Source organism: Apteryx mantelli, chromosome 1 (assembly GCF_036417845.1).
Source record: "Apteryx mantelli isolate bAptMan1 chromosome 1, bAptMan1.hap1, whole genome shotgun sequence".
Classification (NCBI taxonomy): Eukaryota; Metazoa; Chordata; class Aves; order Apterygiformes; family Apterygidae; genus Apteryx; species Apteryx mantelli.
The window spans coordinates 151809507-151832530 of NC_089978.1; the positions used below are offsets into that span (position 1 = coordinate 151809507).

At 43.0% G+C, this 23024-nt stretch overlaps 1 protein-coding gene across 6 annotated transcripts in view; it reads right to left on the reverse strand.

Moving 5' to 3' along the window:
* CALD1 (caldesmon 1) overlaps positions 1-23024 on the reverse strand; it is a 198037-nt gene that overhangs the window by 85144 nt on the left and 89869 nt on the right. For 5 of the 6 annotated variants that reach the window (XM_067306742.1, XM_067306747.1, XM_067306732.1 and 2 more), the window contains one exon: positions 10494-10605. In XM_067306742.1, the coding sequence (XP_067162843.1) occupies positions 10494-10564 (71 nt within the window). In that variant the 5' untranslated portion in view covers positions 10565-10605. Of the gene's footprint in view, positions 1-10493; positions 10606-11656; positions 11768-23024 lie in introns of those variants that run through there. The other variant, XM_067306731.1, reaches the window with a different exon arrangement.

Genomic DNA, 23024 nt, shown 5'->3' on the forward strand with positions numbered 1-23024 from the left:
ACAAGTTTATTTAGTCAAACCAACAGGCTTGGACATAAAGGGGAGAAAAACAACATCTATAATGTCAGCTGAGATGAAGCTGACCTTTAACTATTAAATACACTACACATTAGTTTATACTTTCCAATAAACCAAAAGAAAAGCATCCTGCTTACTTTTCCACTTCCCATTACCCTCCCTGCCCCCCCAGGAAGAGAAGGGCCCAGCCGCACAGCTGACACAACTGTTGTGCTTTCTAACCTGTAGCTGTCTGGCTTTGTTAACTGCACCTTCTGCTCACTCTCCATGCCTGCATCCCTGGGGACCACGTTGTCACCAGACTTCTTTTCTAAGCAGCAATTGTCCGCTGACCTTATTTCTGGGCAGGAAAATTTCTTGATCCGTGTACTGATGAACTAAGTTGCCCAAGAATCGCATCCATCTGACATCTCAATTCGTTCTGTGAAAGACCTTAATCACACAAGGACAATCTGCTGGCAAGAAGGATTTTCTTTGTTTAGCGTGAGCTAATAAGTAGGTTATGATGAGAGAAATAAAGCTGCTTATAAACATTTATCTTCAGTAATTAAAGCTTTGTTTAAAGGCACAAAGCCAAAAATGCAGGACCTAACAGACCAAATGAGATGCTTCTGCAAGTTGAAATCAGTTTGGAGTTTCATTTGCAAATCACGTTTTTCCTCTATAGCTCTTTCAACTGAACTGTGAAAGGGTAACTTTGCCCAAGCTGCCAGCAATTTGATAGTGTTTACATACTATGCTTATTCATCTGTAAAACTTATTAGCATTTGACTTCATTTAATCTATTATCCCTGCAAACAAATTGGCCTCAGCTTTTTAAAGGAAAATCTAATCTTCTGATTATCTGCATTAATTTCAGATATTAGATCATAAAGACGTTAATAAAATGCAAACTCACACTGAGAAGCAGATGCTCCTAGAAACCCACTGGCTGAACTAATTTTCATGTCACTCTTTCAAGAGTCCCAAAGCTGGGTAAAAAAATTGGAGCATCTATCTAATAACTTTTACCTTTCTAAACCTAGAATGCCCTGAAGAATGGACACAACTGAACAAGAAGTCCTACAATGTTTTTATTCACTAAAAGGAAGGCATTCTAATGCTATAGCTGAGAGATCATATGTAACCAAGTCTGGAAATTTGAAGTTTTAGAGACTGATTTTCACTTACTCTGTTCTGCTTAAAGCAAAAGAACAAATTAAAAAACACTGATGCTCTCCTTCCACCTCTACTCAACACCTCTTCCAGAGGCAATATTGAGTTACTACGTGGGCAGGGTGTTACTATGTGGGCAGGGCAGTTCAAACCTGCGTTCAGGAGCCCCAATCCAAGTCCAGGCCCTGACCCACTATCCACAAGTAGCTGCTCATCCTATGGGGCCAGGCAGGTGCTGCAGCAGGGAGGTAGCGTGGGGCAACCCTGCTTACTTTGCTCCCAGCGTCCTTCTTTGGCAACAGCAGGGATGGCTGCACTAACAAACTAACTTGTGGTGGCAGCGGCTGTCAGAAGGAATAGGCAATAGGAATAGGAATGAGCAGCACTTGATGACCCTCCATCTGAAAAGGCATCAAGGCCTGATAAGATATACAAAATCCTATGGCCTGACAAGCCTTAATTCAATGAACTCAGCCCTGCCTTATTGCACCAGCTGCATCAGGACATCAGGCACATGGACAGGGTCTAAGCAGCTGAGAGGTCAATCATATGCTTACTCTCTAGGAAGAAACACAGATTAACTGTTTTCATTTACAAAGAGAGACTGGCCTAGGAATCTAATAAGCTGCACCAATGCTTTATGCAGGTCTATCTGACAACTGACACTGTCTGTCAAGACAGATGAAGATGGGGGAGGGCCATACCTAAGAAAGAGTCTAACAAAACTTTGTCCTAGCAACAAAGAAATGACTCTCCTTTATTCTGGGTTATTTTAGGACAGTGACTTTTGCCTCTGCCATACTGAGTTAACTGATCTTTTGCAAAAGGTAACCTGCATTAAGGGCTCATGTGTTCCTTGCCAAGGGACAGAAAACGCTGCAGAAGAAGCTGAGGTGTTGTGCCTGCCACCAAGGGACTATATACCTATAGTCACAGATGCCAAACAGCTCAGCCATGGCTGCTATGGGAAGTTCAAAGGCTCTGTGCCTTCGCAAAGCTTACGCCAATTAATGTAGCTTTTCACATTTCAAGTTTCTGAAGTCTTTTGTATGAGAGAATTCTGACGATAGATATGATTTACACTGTTTGAAGGTACAATAGCAGATGCACAGAGCTGCAAGACAGCTTCAGGCTACCCTAACTTAATTGAGCGTATACTGCCAGTTTGCACATAAGATATTAAAGAGCTGTCATTTTTCACATAGATATGACAGGACAGCCATTGACACATACTTACTATACCAGGTACATTCCTTCACCCTCATGTTTTTCTTTGTGCAGTGCCTATGCCTCGGTCTAATTCTGAAAACCATGATAAAATATTATGTTGTACTACTTCTCAGATGGTGTCCTTTTAAATATGCATACTAAAATTGAAAATAACAAGCACCAAAAGCTGTGCCTCAATGTCCATATCTATTAGGTATTTAAATAAGATCCAGTTCATCAAAGACTTCAGTCTAGTTAAAACTAATAAAAATACAGTAGGAAACAGAAAAGTAGACTTTTCTATGGAGGTAGGTGGGTCAGCTGATTATAGGCTGGGGGGAGGCACTTTTCACCCAAGAATTTCCAACACTCCTTGGTGCTTCCAAAGAAAACCTGCCACTCTGCTGAAAAAGGTGAAAGACGTGGCATTTTGCCAACTGTCTGGGTGCTGGATTTGGGCTCTCCTCCTAAAAGCTTGGCTGGTATGGTAGATATAGTACAAAGATTAAAGAATGATCTTAACATACACGTGGGATTAATATCTGAAATACTAAGGAGCCCATTTTGTTGTCTGCTTAGGAATTGCAGTGGGGTTAGCTCAGTTAAGTTTACATTCTGCATGTCTAGCTATTTGGAAGAACAAAGCTTCTTTTATAAAACATTCCTCCATCAAGACATTTAAAGAAAATATAATCTGCAAAACACACAATGGCTGTAAAACTAAGCTGTGAGGTTTTGCTCAGGTTTGCATATGTTTGGTTATTTCCTCCAGGGCATCTGAAATGCTACAATGGCAAAGATTTGTCTAGTATCCACCCTGTTTGAGAATGACAGCAGTAGGGCATGCTTTAATGAGCCACTGGATCATGCTTTTCTGTCTGGGTTAAGAATGAGCTCTGAGAACTCCAGAAACCATGTTCATGGCAAAATGCAGGGCCAAACTCATTTTGACAATCCAAATATTTCCTGTCAGTCCTGGAATTCAAGGTAGCTGTGAAGACAGATTAACAGCTGGAGCAACTTTGCCTCAATTTGTTCTCAATCCTCATGGACTTCTAATCTTATTTATTCATTTTTAAAAAATATTTAACTCCTAGGCAGAAGATGTCATGTCTCAGCTCTTCCAGAATGTGAATATTCTATGGAAAGATGAGCAGAAACCCTCAAAATATTCAGAACTACAGGATATATGAAGAGAGCATGGAGAGATAAAAGCACTGTAGCTCTTCTTTCAAGTAGCAAGAGAGGCTTGGACCAGACAAGGGTACAGTCCTCAAGAGGACAGAGACTGAACATTTTTGGAAGTAGTGTTCTGAAATAACGGATTGTGAACACTGGGAAATTCTGTGTTAGGCATGTGCAGTCAGCTTCTCTTATGTTTAAACATGCACTCCTTGAAAATTTACATTAAGATCATATTGTTCATTCACTTACATAAGCCTGAATCTAAACATGGTCTCAAAACTCTTCATAAAAATTTAGATAGGTATTTTGAAGCAAGACCTGGGCAAGTCCTAATGTTTCAAAAAGCAGGGGATAAATAAAAAGGAACGAGGTAAGTTCATTTCTAAACTCTCATTTTAATGAAAGGAAAGAAGACCCATTTAAGATTTCTGAATTATTAGGAACAACCACACAATCTCTGCCTTCTGAGAGTTTGGGTTTTTAATGGCTGACAGGAAAGAATTGGTTACCTTTCCCAATCAGCTCCTTGATATCACTATGTTTGTCTCTGATGTACACTTTGTACCAGAGATGACTCCATTTCAGGAACAAGAAGTGATTTGGAAAGCTATCTGTGGTCATTCAGTGTTGATCTAATCTTAACACTCACTTATCCTCACCTGAGCTGTCCTGGACAGGAGAATGCAAATTGTCCGCTTTCTGTGGCTGACATGGATAAGATTTTATTGCTCTCCATAAGTATTAAGATACTGTGGCAACAAATGTATCCTGTCTTACCTGTCCAGAAGATAACCAACACACTTCTCATTAAGTCCTACAAGGACATACCTGTCTGATCCTGCTGGTTTTACTTTCTTAGCTTGGTAAATTGTTTCTTAGCATGTTTATCTCAGTTACACCGGCCTCAGTGGGAGCACTCTTACAATAAAAGCCATGTTAAATTCCTTTTCTGCATTTGCTTTCACCTGTTTGGACTGAAATTCTCTAGGCTTCTCTTCTCAGTTGTGCCAATATAAATTTGGGGATTAACCTTCTGGGATTAACTCTTTTAACTGCATTGAATGAGCTACCACCCCAGGAGACTTTCAGCCTGCTGGAGGCTGCTTCTATCCCCGATCTGCAAACTGAGTTGTTTCTATGAGCATTCCCTAACATATGTCCATGAAAGTGAACCACATTCATTGCCTTATAAAACAGTTTAAATGACAGACTGGAAAGAGTTTGTAATTGAGTAGTTAGGGGGGAAAAAAAATCTTACCTAACTGCCTTTAGTAACTAATGTTAGGATGAACCACAGAGTTTAATGGTAGTGTTTTCCTGAACACCCTATCCACAAGAGTGTTAAATAGCTTCCTGCTACAGTCAGTGTAACACTAATTCAAATACAATAAGGAATAGAGCATATGTATTAAATGACATGAAAAGTTCTTCCATTTGTAATTCTTTACATTGTAAATGTAGACAATGCTTGAGTCTCTCCCTTTTACAGTATATTTAGTAATGTCTTACTAAGCATCTGCAAGGAGATTAGTCCTGTAGTCAGGACAGGTGTTGCCCCAGTCAGGAGATCCTACACAGTCCACAAAGTAAGACAGTGGTTTTAGAGAGTCTTTTCAGTGACTCATGATTTGATGCTAGATAGCCATTTCTCTCTGCTGTATTTCTACAACAGGAGGACCAATACATGTCCTTCCCTGTGAAATGTCCTGCAGTCCCTTGCAGGAGAGCATCATGTGGAGCAAAGCTGTGGTTCAGAACCAAAGTTAAGCTTCAGCTAAACAAAGACCAGTCTGATACTGACTCCAAGACCTTCCTGATGTCTGCAGTAGTGATTGTATGGCAATGAAGCAAATTGGATTGACTTGCTAGTTTAATTTTTTAAAGAGCCCTGACACCAGGGAGAGATGAAAATATGCCATGGGGGCAGTGGCGAGTAAGCCAATCATAAAATCACGCCTTGAGTACTAAACAGACTAACCTGACTGAGAGCTATTCTTTCGAGAGTTCAAGGGGCCAGTTTTTCCTCTCAATTACACTGAAATCGCAGAGGTCATTCCACTGTCGCTTCAAGAAGTATTTCGCCTCAATACTTCACTGCAGCTGCACACAGATGTGCAAGACCAACATGCATCAGCAAGAAATTCTCAAAAAAACACCACCCCTCCGGTCTCACACATGCACACACACTCTTGTGCATACACACTGCCCAGCCCTAGCCTGAATTCTTCAAGTATTGGTTACATTAATGTAAAAATGACAAAACCTGATGGCCAGAGAACATCTCTTCCTGCCCAGAAAGAGGCACAAAGCAGTAGGTGGCATTTGGTTTTCCCTCGTTGGAAAGCACTCAGTTCCCTGTGCTCTGGTTACACATGGGCTTTTTCCAGTCAAGTGAGTGTAACCCATTTCCGTGACGGCCCCGATACCTCAGTACAGCATGTACCCCGTGGCTGGGCAGGCACAGTGTTCATCCAGCTTCATCAAGGCTGCCACTGAGACTGTCTCATAAATCATCCAGCTGGAATCACTCAGGTAAGGCTTAATCCAAAGATCACTGAAACCAGTAGAGGCTTCCCACTGACTTCAGCCAGCTCCAGATCAGGCGCTCTGGGCCTTATATAACCACCAGCCCCTGTGCAGGATTCCCCCAGCTGTTAAGGAGCTGGATAAAGCCTCTGCACATCGGTTGCATAGATGTAGCACATCACATCACCATACAGCCAGTAGGGTCCGATTTCCTGTGACCTTGCACCTGCGCATTACAAACCACACGTAAAGTGCTTGCAGACTGCAACGGTTACAGCTGCCATACTTTCTCCTGGGTTTCCTAGCTTACGCCCAGCAAGCTTCGTTCTTCCAGCAGGCTTTGTTCTTCCAGCAGGCGTGGGAGCTAATGACCACGCACAGTAAATCTGACACCTTGGGGTAAAGCTGATCAAAGCCGCATGCCTGCTGCCTGGCACGTGCCCTGCACACACGTCCATGCTGCTGCTCCAAACAGGCTGCTCAGTGTCCAGAGAGCCCCCAAAAATATGAAAACCCAGAATATTCCACCAGGGCAAAATGGGCCTGAGTAGGGGATCCAAGACACGTGGGTTACCTTGGAAATGATAAAAGTGTAAAATGCTTGTGAAACACTAGGTTTCTGAGTCAGTAGCAATTTATATTCCATTTGCCACAGCATGAACGCCTAGCTAAAGCTCATGCCAAGTGTGAATTACACCCTTGCTCTTTATAAGGAAAAACAGTTTCCTCGGGATCACTCCTATGTATATCACTCCAGAAGGCCAGTGCTACACACCACAACAAAGCATCATTTTCAACTGCTTTCTAATGGAAAAACAACCCAATACCTAACATCAGCCCTCAAGGACCGGACTTGCCATAAGGTATCTGGGTATCAGATAAAAGGCAGTCACTGTCATCAGTTTACAACATGATCTGCAGCAGCTCAAGCCTGACAGACACTGGGGAAGCAGACAGCACATATACCCTCACCAGTCCTCACACCATCTTTCCCTCCTGGGCAAGACCCAGCAAGGACAAGTCACAGCCTCTTGGGCGTGCGGTGCCCAAGTCCACATTTTAAGACATCCTAACTCCTCGATCTCTCTTGAGCACAGGGAGCAGCCTGAGAAGATGGGCTTTCCACGGGCCTTTATCCCAAGAAATGGCAAAATGTGTCACTGCAGCTGGCTGAATTACATATTCTGCTGTTGGCTATGGCTGTTTTCTGGGTTTACTGTTTGAATCAAACAAGCTTAAATAGTGCCTGGAAGACTTAGCAAATATGTTACCGCCTACACATAATCATCTGGCTGTGCACTTCACAACAAATATGCTTACCATCAGTGACACTTTCTTCATAGCAAGGCTACAGCCCAGTGATGGGATGGTGCAAGGAAACATCCTGTAACTGCAGCAGGTACCAACACTCAGCACAAAGGAACATTTCCAGCCTCCATGCCATTCTTTAGGAACACACAACTCACTTCATAAAGCACCTGAAAGCATTCAGACAGGCATACTGCTGTGGCTTACAGTAGGAGAAAAAGACATGTATGCAGACACCTTGTCATCATAATTGTAAAGGTGAGGATAATCCCCAAAACCCTAAAATATGAATTCACCAGAAAGAATTCAGTGTGACATTTTCATTTGCTAATAACTGCCCAAAGCCTGCTGCCCTCCGCTCTGATTTGAATGGTATTAAGCAACAGAGGCATATGTCTCTGACAGTCCTGATGCTCCACTCCCTCTCTCAGGGTAGGCTGCTTGAAGTCCCAGCTCCAGGAGTCACATCAGAACTTGAGAATCAGGCTCTATTATTGTTAAGGCAAAATAAAAATAAAAAGTCCAGACTAAATTATTTTTAAGATCTCAAGATTTTTAAAGCAGTCTTGTGACTTTTAAGGGGTCTGACTCATGATACTTAAATGCTTGAAGTTGGCAGCAGCAGAGAGAGTGCAGCAAGACTTGGCATACAGCAATTTATTGCTATAAGTCTTCAAATGTGTGGGAAAGGGCACAGAGTGCTCCTGCAGCAGTTCAGCAGAATACAGGGAAATAGGCCTGAGCCCTGCTCCTCCAGCTGGGCTCCCACGAATTTCACCTCACCTCCTTCACAGAGGTTACCAGCAAAATCCCAGCAAAGCTGCCACAGGGATTTTGCTCGAGACAATGCAAAAACGTTTCCCAAAAGGATGAGTGCATGGGTGGGGAGGGGGCTGTTTCCAATGGCAGACACTGTCGCTCTCTTGCCTAACCACTCCAATTCCCGAACCCCCGGGAGGATACATGTATCAGCCAGCCTGGGTGGCAGGGCTCTGCCTGACTCACCAGTACACTGGAAGTATTGGATTTCTATGGCAGACCCTGCTGCTCCAAACCCCTTGCAGCTGTCATTGCATCCACAAGCTGGTCACAGCACATCACTGATGCCCAGATCACTCTGCAGGCTCCGCACACGTGTATAAGAGTTTGAATGACTTTATGGGGAAGTTCAAGTGACATTTTTCCATAGTACAAAATACTTCCTAGACTACACCCCCCAGAATCCTCCACAGGCATCCGAGCATACGTATTAGCAACAAACCTTAAAGTCTCAGTCTTTCTTTAAAAAAAATTTAAAGCAGAAGTGGACTAAAATTATATAAATACCATGTGTTCTCATTATACCATGCTGCTACAAATCTGCTAAAATGGATGCATATGGAGTGAATGTACATTCAGTGTAAATGGGCCTCAGTCCAAACCTCTGGCATGCAATAAATCTGAACATTTCTGACTCCTCAGATAAACAGCAGACCTCTTTCCAGTTGGTACATGGGCCCAGCATTTACATCCACATCAACAGCTACAACACACAACTCACTTCATCTCATCTCATTTCTGCCTAGAAGAGGACTGTGATAAGAAGTGCCAGCCAGATACTGCTGGGTGCAGCAGCTCTCTGCTTACCCAGCTGAGCAGACCGGCGCTGGCACAGGCCTTGCAATTCCTCCCGCGCGCTCCAACCAAAACATATCGCCCCAGGCCTGGAGGGAAACCTTCTGGGAGAAGAAGGTAGCTTAGTGCCATGGCACATTTGCTTCTCCACCTTTGGGGGGAGGTTGCTGGCCAGGTGGGTTTTGCAAAGGGAGGCTCCTGCCTCATTTCCCTTTGGCCACCGCACTTCATGTAAGTTTATTTATCTGCAGGCAACACTGCCGGCTTTCCAGAGCTCGCAGATTCGTCTTACAGCCTGACGAGAGCTCACATACTCGGTTCGGCAGGGCAACACTTTGTTTCGAAAGAAAGGCAGTTACTGCATCTCACCTACCTGAGACTTCCCCCCAAATACCATCAATGTCCATTAGAGAACCCTGCTATGTAAGTAAGGCTTTATTAAAAAGCAGGCAAACAAAGCCTAGCTGACTTCCATTTAAAGCTGTTTTTAAAAAACATGCTTTCTCCAACAGCACTCACAACCCAAAACACTACAGTTTTGTCAGTGCATGGGAAACTGAACACGAAAGACTAGAAACAAAAGTGAAGTCCACATTCAAAACTAAATACAGAAATGAAACCAAAATGTGCTTAACTAGTGATACATCAGTTCCATTTTTAAAAACCATTACAGTTTTAATATACTACATCAAATCCTCCTATCAAAAAAGGAATTACAAAAATATGTATGGAGCCTGACTTTCTCCCTACTTATTTCAGTGTAAGTCATGGGAACTTCCATTAAAGTGAGTGGAACTGTACCAGTGTAAAATGGGCTTAGTTAATGAAATGTTACTCCCAATATTTTCACACTGTTGCTTTCATAAATTGACATCACCATACCCATGCCCAGTTCTGTTCTCATTTGCACCAAAGTAAATCCGTAGCACCTGAGAGCAAATGCTGCCCTTGTTGCCCACATGAAGTGGCTTTAAATGAATAAAAATGACAGGCCCTAATAACACTACAGTAATTGCACAGTAATGGCACACAATTCACAGATATGCTATGCTATGTATACCAAGGGGTTTGTTTCATCTCAGCTTTCAATCGATATCCTATAAGTTTAGCTCTGTGTCTGAAAAGATAAACACAGTTCCTTCTGTGCAGTGAACAGTCACTCACATGATATCTGAGCACGAGTCTTCCTATTAATAATTTCACCTTGCCATAGTCCACCTTCAGTGTTTATATTCAGCCACATAACAAAATACCTAGAAGCCAGGGCATGTACAACAGCCTAAGGGAATTAGGCACCAGACACCACTGACTTCCAGCCTCTGCCACAATATTGACTAGAGGCACTTTACAACACGTATCATTAGCAAGAACTCTTTGGTTAGCTGTTGCGTACTTTGGATACTGAGGCAGAAATGCTCAAAGCCACTGCTAATAAAAATCAAACCACCGGCACCCATTTTCCGTACGTAATACCTCACCTCTCTGCTTCCAGGCGCATTTCCTCACGCTTTTGCCTCCTGAGTTCTCTGCGACGTTCAAAGTCATCCATGGTGGGTGTTCAAGCGTTCAGGGCTCTGAAAAGATCCAAATCTGAAAGGGAGATGACCGTTTAGATGAGAGAGGAAACACAATGGATATATTTAACCTACTGAGTCCATTTTAGTTTAGTTAACTTTGCTGCAACTATTTTCTTTTTCTATCAGAAATTTAACTTCCTCAGTATTGTTGAGATAAACAAGATTAACGAAATGCCTGGTAGGATAAACATAGCCCATGCCCGAGTTTAGTTTCCTAGTTAAAATTAAATCAACATGCTTTAAGTAAGGACTGTATACATCTGCTAGCTGCAGACTAGCTATTTGTAATGTCACAGGTCTTTTCCTACAAACAATAGCAAGAATTCAGCAGGATTTTAACTTCAAGCTTCCAATTTTTACTGGACGCAGTAAAAATGCCACACAAGAGTTTTCTTGTTTTCTCTAGTTGCACAGATAAACGTTTTGCAAAAGCTAGCCCCCATTCTTCTGTCCCCACCCCCCCTCAAAAAAGAGAGAGAAGAAAAAGAAAAAAAAGAGAGAAGAGAGAAGAAGAGAGAAGAAGAGAGAAGAAGAGAGAAGAAGAGAGAAGAAGAGAGAAGAAGAGAGAAGAAGAGAGAAGAAGAGAGAAGAAGAGAGAAGAAGAGAGAAGAAGAGAGAAGAAGAGAGAAGAAGAGAGAAGAGAGAAGAAGAGAGAAGAGAGAAGAGAGGAGAAGAGAGAAGAGAGAAGAGAGAAGAGAGAAGAGAGAAGAGAGAAGAGAAGAGAAGAGAAGAGAAGAGAAGAGAAGAGAAGAGAAGAGAAGAGAAGAAAAGAGAAGAAAAGAGAAGAAAAGAGAAGAAAAGAGAAGAAAAGAAGAAAAGAGAAGAAAAGAGAAGAAAAGAGAAGAAAAGAGAAGAAAAGAGAAGAAAAGAGAAGAAAAGAGAAGAAAAGAGAAGAAAAGAGAAGAAAAGAGAAGAAAAGAGAAGAAAAGAGAAGAAAAGAGAAAAAAAGCTGGAGCTTTTAAATACCACCCAGGAGGAGCCAAGCTACGTATAAATTCTGCTCAAAGAACTAAAAGTAGCAATTTTTTTTGTAGTTTAATCCACGAATTTTCCCCGTGCCCTACCTTCTCCTTTATGATTTAGTCCATGAAATATTTTCCCCTTTATAGTTCTTCATATACAAAGCCTTTTCAGCCTTGGTTTATATCCCATCAAGCCGAGTATTACAGAATTCCCCTGCAGCCCCCAAACCAAAAATGACTACCAGAAAAGGGAAAGCTGTTCTCTTTTTGTCCCTGCTTTGTTTACAGAGCTGTCAGTGGTTAGTTAAACTCTGCCTGGAATCTGGCATTTAAGGCCTGCTCTAAGATTGCTTCCTGTGCAGGGCTGGAGGCCTCAGCTTCCTCTGCAGTCCCAGCCTAGACGCCGCACTCAGAGGATTTCCACCCCCCTGCCATCCCCGTCCCCCCCCCCCCAACATTTTCCAGCCCGTTCCTACAAGACCGGCCATTTACCTGGCAAAGAAAGCAAGCGTGCAGATGCAGGCAAAAATTAAAAGGTGTCTTACAAACCGCTTGCGATTTAAGGGAGACAAAGCCAAGGTGCATTTGTGAATTATTTGAAGCGCTCTGTTTGCAGATACGGATCTGTCTCGCGGCTTTATATTCCTGCCCACCAGTGCAGCGGCCAAGCACCCTCCCCATAAAATCTCTAGCAATAGCAAAGCCTCTCACGACTTAAGGGAATCTGCGGCTTTTTCTGCCCTCTTTTTTGCATTAAAACACTGCTGAGGGCAGGGGTTTTGTGAAGGTTATTTTATTAGTTTACTTTTCCTGGGGGTGTTTTTGTTTCTGATTTGTTCCTGGATTGGGGGATTTTAAATTTTGTTGTTGTTGTTGTTGTGACTTTCTACATGTTTGGCTGGCTGGGGTTGTTTTCTGGAGGTTCAAAGGGAATGTTAATTTTGCAAATCTGATAGTGACTTTACAATTGCTGCTCTTTTTTTTTTTTTTTTTAAATACACAGTTAAACAATATATAGAAAAGGCAAGCCATAACAAGACATTTTTTTCCAGTCTTGCCTTTGTTTACTCTTACCATCACATACCCCTTGAAAAACACTAAACACCAAATCTGCCTTTTTCTCCCAAGAAGCGTTTTCATCTCGACCTACACATGCAGCTAAATCCTGCCTCGATTCCTTTGCTAGAGGGCCCTTGCGTTGCAGGACTGATGTGGTTGCCAGGCTCAGGAAACAAGGATCAAAAGAGGATTAAATGCCACAGAGTTCGAAGCAGCTTCCTGGGTTTCCGCGCACGAAGGGCAAATGTTGGCATCCACGGGGAACTAAGACTGCGTCAGGCAGTCGCACTTACCCTGCGGAGCAGAGACCCCCATTGCGGCGTTAAGTTATAAACCAGCAAAACGTGCCCATTTGCAGCCTGCTGCTGTAAATGTGGCCACGGTGCCTTTTCTTGGGGCCAGCACACAGCCAGGTGCGATGAGACCCGGCCGATTTGGCAAAGACCGGGGACCCCCAGTCCTGCACGGGCATCACGGCAGTTTCCCCCCTCGCTGTTGGGCCAGGGTTTTGCCAAGGACTTCCCCGCTGTCACACTCATGCCTCGTGTGCTCGAACAGCCGTTCCCACGCTGTTTTGCCTTCTTCCTCCCCAAAACAGACATTCTTTGACATCTCATTTAATTGCCCCATTGCCACTGCTTACCCAGCCGGGTACATCCCCCTCTCCACCTCTCCTTACCAAACTGCCCTCCGTCCCTCCCCACCTGACTCCAGCCACTGTCTCCCCCCCCCATTTTTGGGAGCATGTACATTTTGATTTTTTTTTTTTTTTTAAATGAAAATTGACTGTGAGTGAAATCATCCAGGGCCAAAACATAACCTTTCAAACAGCTCTAGAGCCCTCCTCCAGAGCCAAATATGAAAATGTCTCTCTGTGTGACCTTCCCAAATCTAGAGAGTAAATCAGCACAAAACAGGGGAAAAAAAGAACAGGTTTCCTGATTAAAGGTGGGTAAAGAAATTAATTTTTTGCTCTGTGATTGGATCCATTTTTGTGTTGTCTATTTTTAATAGTTTGGTGTCAGACCGAAAAAAGTTTCATTTTTCTCACAACAGGAAAACTGCCCCTAAGAAAACTGTTTCAGATCAAAAGCAACCCATTCAACCTCATAAAATAAAAAATATACTTCATTTTTACTTAAATATAAATATTTGTTTTTTAAAAATATGTTAGAAAAAGTTTTGACCTCTCAGTTCTTTCTCCAATTTCTTTCCAGATAAATTGTTCACCAAATTCAAAAGTCATATATAAATTTTAACGAAGTGGATTTTTTTTTTAGCAAATAAAATCCTTTGACCAGTTCCATTTCCCAATGCCCACACACATATGCAAATTGCTGAAATACAGCTATTCTCATACTGTAAAATAGTGCATCACAAGAATGATCATTTTGTTGCTTCTACCTAAAAAACAAGACCCTCAGTACCATTTGACCTTTATACAGCTCCTCATACTGAAAGAATCTGAAGTGAACTCTCATGAGTTTTCCACCACCAGAATCAGAAGTGGCACGCGTGTCTGATCTCGCATTTTTTTTGCAATACCTCTCAGAAACTTTTGAAGGTAGCTCTTGCTCCCAGCTTTTCCACAGCTGCCCACAGAGGGGTTTTCTCAAGGTCCCTATCTGTTTTGATTCTAAGACTGGACCTTTAGGTCACAGGACCTCTACTTAACCCCATGGTCTTATTGAAAAGACCCAATTAGTGCTAAGAAAGACTGAAAGAAAAAAAAAGGCAACAAACAATGAATTACAGATGACCAAAGTAGCTTTCCTACAACATTTACCAGCATTGCCCCAGCAAAGACAGTCCTTGAATCAGAATCATAGCAAAGTATGTATTCTGCAAGTAAACCACATCCCTGCAAAATCCCTCTTCATCTCAAAAGCGGTACCAGAGTCTCCCTCTTTTTCATCCCTCCACTTCACATAGTGCCTTTGATCTTCGGTCGACTATGATTTATTGTTAAAATTTGTTGAGTTTTCATTGTCTTACTAAAGTGTGCTTCCTTTAGGGACACCCCATTTAATCCCTCCTGCTATAAAACACACTCATGCAAATCCCACTCCCCTTTACCTCTCATTTCCTGAAAGAGTTCAAAATTTTGTCCTCTTATAAACAGCTTTCAGCAAGGTGGGAATCACAGGAATGCACAGTGATCATAAAATACGTGACAAAATATTTCCATATTCTCTAAAATAACACATTCTTGGAATGTAAACACAGTAATATAGCTAAGTGGAAATACACACGCAAACACACACCTGTATAATTCCAGTATGGAGAAAAAAATAATGTCCTGCTCCAGCTTTGATTTAATAATGTCCTCACCTCCTCTCCAGCACTGATTTCCAAGACAACTCGGCGCTCAGTGGGCCTTAACAGTGGTTGAGCAAGATCAGTAACAAGCAGGTGGAAAAGCAAACTGTCACTCAGGTCTTTAACGAATGGAGAAGTCCTTCTTTCCAGACCTGCCAGTCACCTTTCCATATACCGACTGAGCTCTCAGGCTGCAATGCTAATGCTGAGCCTCCACACCAGTGCTGCAGAGCCAAGAAACATAGAGCCAAAGCACATTCCCTAATATAGCATGGCTGCGTATTGCAACGGGCTTGGAGCCCGCTGCGTCTGGTGACAGCATCCTGCGAACACAGGCCATTTTGCTTCCCTCCCAGCACAATGAAACAATTGCAGGTTTCCTCTCAGTGACCTCCAGACACAAACAGCCAGTAAGCCATGCCCATTTCCTTCACTCAGCATCACTCACTGCTCTGGCTCTATGAATGCCCAAGGCAGCCTTCACTCAGACAACTGGTAGGCAGACAGCAAGCTGCAGTTACTGCCCCTGCAAGTGAGCACAGCTCAGAGATGCCTTCTGCAAGGCTCCCCTCTCAGCAGTTTGGCCCATTCTGCTTCAGGAAGTCAGGGCAGAAAACACCCTCGCCAGCCTGCAGGGACGGAAGGGGATTTGGCCTTCGGTTCCTCCGTAACAGGAGAGATTTTTGGCTAAGTTTCCTTTCTCATCTAGCTAAAGATATCTCTGCACTGTGCACCAGGTGCATCCCCTCCCTTTCTCACCCAACCTGGCTCTCATGCGGGTGGCTGGTAGAAATTTTAGGACCCAAAGGAAGCACAGAGCAGGGCTACAGTAGTAAAAAGGAGGACTTCATAAAAGAAACCATGACCAATTCCTACCCTCTTTCTCTCGTGTCCTGAGCATTTGGAGGCAGGAATGGTGCAAAGAGAGATGACCTGGAGATTTTCAGGAGAACTCAAGTAACACATGAAAGGTGAGGCTAATGGGATAATGTGGTCTGGTGCCTAGCATCCTGGGCTGGACCACAGCAACAGTGGATGCTGCTGCTCAGTTCTACCACTGATTTACTTTATGACCTTAGAGATTGAGCCTTAGCCGTTTTTGTGCCTGTTACTCCTTATACCACCTCCACTAATTGCAAATTATTCTCTCCACTAATTGCAAATTATTCTCACTGTGCTTTTGCAAAACGCTAAAGCACAACCAGGCCCTGATTTCAGTCACGGCTACCAGATGCAACTGTAACATCAGCACTAAAAAGAGCCAAATCCTACTGCTAGAGGTGTATGAAGCAGAGAACAGCTGAGTGAAGGTGATAAAGGGAAATTCTTTCTGAACTTTTTCTACAGATGAGTAATAAAGAAAAGGTATCCCATTTGATTACACAGAGGTCTTCTACATGCATGCAGCTGATCCTCTGCCTTCCAACCTGTACTCACTGCAAGATCAGGTGGTAACACAAAATGCAATTATTCTGTCATTGCCCTCTTTCTTTTCAATGTTCCTGCAAGAAGCATCAAGTATCTCTGTAAAGCTCATCATAAACTGAGACTGCAAGCAGCTTTGTGAGTTGCACTCCATTAGGACAAATATCCCATTTTCCCATCTGTCGCCATTTCAGTTATTCCAAGGCCCTGGCTTGGGTGCATGGACCTTCCAAATGTCAGTAAAGGACTGGCCTGTGACTAGTATGGAGTATTTTGCTTTAGCTGACCACATGCCATGGCATCCACTGTATCCCTAGGACTACCACTGCCCTTTTCTTCTACCTCCCCCTACCCCAAAAGTGAAAACTACCTATTCATTCCCCCTTCTGCAGTTAAGACCAACTTAGCAAGCAGCACGCCTTGCCTAAGTGCAACTTGTTTAATCTGGCACCCATGAAATGCAGGTATGACAAGCATTCTAGTATAATATCTGGGAGAATTAGAGTCCCTTAATCTATCTTCAGTCAAAGCAAATAAATCTGTTTTCTATGAAAATCTGTCAGAAGATGTTTGGAAATGATGTTCCCCATTCCCTTTTTAATTTTGCATTAGAGGCATTAGGGCCACTTCAGATCTTTCATAAACAGGCGCAACTTCCATTGAAGTCAAGAGGTGGAATTCAACTGATTGATTTGTCCTTTGTCACACCCCATGCATGCTCTTTCTTTAATCTGAGATATTGGATATGGCTGGCAATCATATATTACCAATAGTAAAGCTTACATTTAAAGAGGCTCTTCTTTGCACTATAAATTCATTTTTAATGTTCCTTTCATGTAACCACATCTGCAATTGTTACTATAAACTTGTCTGAGTATTCATGTTGACTGCAGATAATGAACTCTTGTACGTATACATATATACACATACACATATCAGGCAGCTTTATTCCTTCCCAAACAGAATAGCTTATTTGGGACTCAAGGAAAAATAAACACATTAGGTCATGTGAACATACAGTTTTGTTCTAATCTAGCCTGTGCCTTGCTCCTTGACCATGCTGCTTGGAACTTCCAAGGAAAATTCATCACCAGCAAACCAACCAAATAAATGCAGTTAATACTTAGCTCCATAAAATCAAACTTTGAAGGTTGCTCAAAGTCCAAATTTCTGTTCTCATAACATTTCACTTCTGTTTACATGACAAAACCACTCACTCAAGGAGAAGGAGACAGAGAACAACCTAGAAGTTAGACAAGGGAGTCAAAAACTCTAGTCTCCAAGACTGCTGAAATCTCTGCCTATGGCGTAAGCTAAGTCACTTCTTTCCATCTCAGCTTGCCCTGGAGTAAAACACAAACTTCAACAAAGTTTATGTACACTGCTAAGAAACTTTTAAGCCTAATAACATGTTAATAAATATCTCTGAGGCATCTTGAGCAAAAATATGTAGTTAGTACATAGAAGAGGGAGTCACAGCTGGTGCTCTGCAGACCACTGACAGCCCACATGACCATGTCATGGTCCAGGCCTTTGATTCAAACGGGTGCTGACAGGTTGCACCCACTCTGGCGGCAGCGTATGTTACCACAGTGAGTGTCACGCATCTCCTTGCAGGTGCCAGGCCCTATGTCAGCTCCCACTGCTGCAGGGTGAACCCCAAGAAAGTGCCGACATGGAGCTTTCTATAGGACATTTTCACTGCCAAAGAGTTCACTCCTTGTCACTGCAACTAAAAGACTCATGTCTTTAAATACATCTGCTTGGGTAGCTTTTGAGACATTCAAAAGCAATATATTTGTTTGGGTCCACCTCTCATATCCATAGTCTAATTTAGCCCTTGGGCTCAGTCAGCACTGGGGAAGAAGCATTACTGAGCTGCATCAACTCCGAGGTGCCAGCAAGCTTCTAGCTTCCTGCTGCTTATACTACAACACACTTCTAAGTACGCAGCAGCAGACTTAGCACCTCCGAGGCAGACAGCTTCAATGGAAAGTCCCCATTTGTCTTTATTCCCTCGGGCAGGCTGAATGCGGGTATGCCATTTCCACTCCTTCCACTTCCTTCCTCATCTTTCTCCTACTGCACATTAACATATGGGCCAAGCAGAGTTTTCTCTTGACATTTGGATTTGCATATAGTATTCCCACCCCAATCTTGGTGACATTTGTCTATCGTTTCCCATTAGCAGACAAAGGAAGAAACAACACATAGCTGGAAGTTGCTGGCACAGCCACTGGTTCTCATGTCAGAAGGATTGACCCTTGACTCTCCCCTTCAAGTGTCCTCTGAAATATTCCAAATATGTTGTCCCCAAAGATCAGAAGATACTGAAATATTATTCGTATACAGACTAGGGTTGAAATCCTGGTCCTATTGGAATCCCTGGCAGACTTCCCAGAGACTTCAATCAGGACTGGATTCCACGCTAGCAGGCCAAATTTATCTGTAACGCATGCTACAAAATATCAGTGAACCTACCCTGCATATCAGAACCTGGTTTGCTCTCAGATTATGCCAATATAGGCTATTTTGTCCTCTCATACATTTGTGCAAAACCACTACCTGTTGTATGGGCATGTGTGTGCACACACACACACATAAAGGCAGACTTGCTTGCAAGAACCAGAAATTATTTTTCCTCGTTGTCATTGTTGATGAAATATTTAGCCTTTGCTGCAGATAGAAAGGGCAGCTGAAAATTGCAGTGCCCTTTACTACTGTTTAACCATGAGTAAAAATATTCCAGGTAATGAAAATAAGACCTCACCTGGTAAGGACAAAACACTCTGAAATCAAATGGATTTTAAGGCCACAAAACAGTTTATAGAAGTGCTTAGACCCAAAATGAGCTCTGACTTGTTTTCACTTTTTCTCTGTATTCAAATGCTGGGATACCTGTGATTCATCGGGTATCATTCACTAGTTACCCTTGGTTTTTTAACTGCTTTTACCAACTAAGACATTCAGCTTCATCATGTTAATCTAATCACAAGAACGCCCACATCATGCATTTACTCCTCCCGAAGGCTTTGTCACCAATCTGCAGCCTGACTGTTGAAACTTCTGGCAATGCCCTGGCTGTTCGCCAGCTTCATCTCCCACTGAAATCACTGAGAACTGAAAACTAATGCCTGTGCCAACACCTTCCAGCTGGCAGCTGTTTGTTTCTTCCTAATGAAAAACAACAGAAAAGTGTCACCAAGAAACAGATTAGCTCCAGCTCACGTGACCAAGGCCACATTAAAGGTGGAAAATGTAGTTTCTCTTGCCTTATAAAAGGCAATGCCAATTCTCCCATTGATTTCTACTAGAGAAAAATCAGAGCATTGGAGAGAGTATCATACAAGCAGCATAAGTAGCCACAACTAAGCAAAAGTCATTCTTAGGTTTCTGGTCTACACAGATAAAACTGCAATATTACACCCATTCAACTTGTGCCTTTAGATTCACCGGGGAGAAGAAAAACTTACTTATTCTTGTCACTGGTCTCTAATCTGGCCTCATGTCCCCTCGAGACAAAGCCTCATGCCAGTTTGGCTGGCAGATGCTACAGATGCATCGTGTGCTCGAGTCCCGCTGCTGCCTCTCCAAGAGGAGAGGGTGAAGCCTCCTGGGGGGCCAAGGTGGGGGGGCATCTCCGTGCAACAGGATGCAAACGCTCAGTGACACGACTGCCCATCTGGAAGCGATGATGGGCAGCACCTCAGCCCCAAACTGGAGCTAGGCACAGTGGAGCTGCAGTTGGGGACAGAAACGCCCACAGGAGCTGACCACACACCAAGATAGCTGCCCAGTGACGTGGGCAGCAGTGACTCCCAGCAGGGCAGACTGGTGTCCATCACACCTAGTTTTGGCTCTGGCAGGGAGCAGCAGCCACAGCCCTGGCAATTGGCAGAGGGTCCTAGCTAGGAGTCAGGCAGGCATCAGCCCAGGAAGGTGCTGCTCTGTCCAACCACAGGAGCATTTCTCCTACTCCAGCACTAGTCAGGAAGCCAGCAGTAGCAGCGCAGCTCTCCATCCTCACCTCTCCACCAAGAGAAAGGTTTCCCCTTCCCAGGTGAGGAGCTGTTCAGGGCCAGCAACTCATAATGAGGTGAAATATCAGAGCTACCTTTCTGCCTCCCTGACTTCTCACCTCTGCTACTATATGCTCCCATCCCTCTCATTTGATGCTCCCATCTCGTCCTACCCTTGGACCAGCCCTGCTGACCAGCATACCCACAAGCAGTATTTCAACAATACATTGCGTAAACTTATTTGTGGCCAGGTAGATTTTATGAACATTTTAGCACTCTATTCACACTCTTTCTCTGCATATCTCAGGTCCTGAATTAAAAAGCGAAGGTAATACTGTTAAAAATAATAAAATGTCCAAGTAAGTCTAAAATAAAGTTCCAACAGCAACATTCACTCAGCCAGACTGCAAACTCCACATGTTTTCTGGAACACATTTTAAAATACAAAATCATGATATATTAAGCTACATAGTCAGCCATAAAAAAGTAATAGAAAATAATATGAAGATACAGTGCAGCCAGCTTACTGTGGCTTCGTTTTTGTATTTTCAACTCTTTTTTTCTTTTCCTGTTAAAACGGGCAGTCCTAGGATCCAGCTCTGCATAGTGCTGTGCTTCATAAACTCTAATGAAAGTTGAGGGCTCTTCATTGCTTGCTCTACTGAACCAGCAATAAGCAATGATACCAAGTTTTAGTTGTCATCCCCGTATTTTTTTAATGAAAAAAGGAATACCAAGAAAAAAACACTCCTACAGTTCTTCAGTTTGCTAATCTTACTAGCTGTGCCTAAAGAGATATTAAGCATTTTGAACACAGCCAGTTCCTCAAGAAGAAATGAATGATAAATTCTGAAGGTCCTGTCTATTGCTCTTGAATTTTAATTCATTAATCTTCCTTCCCAGTACCTGTACACTCCATTTGCACAGAGAGAATGCATCTCACCGTGATAGATACACTGCAGCTGAAAGTCAAGTTGGGAGAACATCATGGAAATCTGTGGAATTACCCCAGGGATGAAGCCAGCTACATAAATTTCTACTGGGCTTTTCCAGTTCACACTTTCTAAATGGCTTTAACAAATGAAAGCCAGCTTGTTCTAGCCAAGTACCTGTATCAATTAATCTCTAATGAGCAGCAGCTCTTTGTCATTTTCATTGAGAGCTGAGGCATAAGGTCAGTGCCAGCTTTAAACAGGTTAAGCAGGGCAACAAAAACTCCAGCCCTCTCCATCGGACAACTCAAACTGGACACCACAAAAGAGAAGCGCATTAAATCATTTGCCTGTTTGAAGTTTGCATCCCAGACCCCTCTGTATGCCGAATTTAGCGGAGAGCAAGGACACACCGAGACTTCAGTGTCACCAAGCCAGAAGGCCCAGTATCCGTGAGGCTTTGTTACAACAGAAAACAACGAGACTGGCAACATAACGCACTTGCACCCTGGGCATGAGCCAGCATAACATCTGACACAGCAAAATTACAGTATTTCCAGTTCTCCTCATGACACTTGCACAGAGCTGTTGTTAAATAATCTTGACAATAATCTGACTGCAATCTAGACATTTATGCACAAACACTTGTTGCCAGCAAATATGGTGACAGCAATACATCGCATATCAATAACGTTGTATGGGACTGTGTATTGCTTAGCACAGCAGGGGAACAGCATCGCCAAAAACCTTCAACAGAGCCTGGCTCAGAGTCAATTAAAGACGACAGGTGAGGCCAGACAGTATCCTGTACACTTAATATCGAGAGCACACAGGCATACGCACCTACTTTGTATGAATGTGACAAGGGAAAGTTAAGCACTGTATCAAGCCAATAAATTTTACAGTTGTTTAATTTTTTTTAGGAACAGTGCCTCAGACAATGTCTGTGTGGTCCAGAAAGGAAAATGTTTAAATTTCCTTCAAAAAATAAATGAAAAAAAGAAAAATCTCTGTATCGTCATTATCTGCTACCTTTCCCTGGGACCTCTGCCCTAGGGATCCAAAACCCCAGTGGGGGCTCCTCCAGGCTCCCGCATTGCTGTAAGCATTAGGTCTGTCCAGTTCAGAACAAGAAACAGAGCACACAGGGCTAGTCACATTTTAAGTCCTGGGCACTGAATGCACACAAAGCACACTTTGCACAGTCAATCCACAGAGGTGGGTTATATGTTTAGAAAGTTCTGGCCCAAATCAAAAATAAATGGGGGGAAAGGGAAGGGGAGGGTCCCAATCTGTTTGCAAATGCTGTATGGCTAGGAAAGCAGACTGTGATTACTAAGCAAATTATTTTTCATGTAGACACTGATCAGCCACCTCACCTCACCTTTAGTCAAGAACTATCCGAAAAATTCTGAACTCGGCCTTCAAATCTTATACCTTTGTCAAAATGAAGAAAGCAGAAACATTTGCAGTTATGACTGCCACATGCTCTAAGGTCTCCTGATGGCAGATGCTGCAGAAGTCACAAGAACTCATGGCTCGACAGAGAGAGGTAGAGTACGAGAGAGACAATCTCTGCAAGGATAACCTAGTCAGCATGAGGAGAAGGAGCTCAAGGCATGGACAAGAAAAGTCATCTGAGGAAAGAACTAGAAACTGGAAAAGGAATACAGAGAAAGGATCAAACTAAAACCCCGTATCATAATGTTTGCAAAC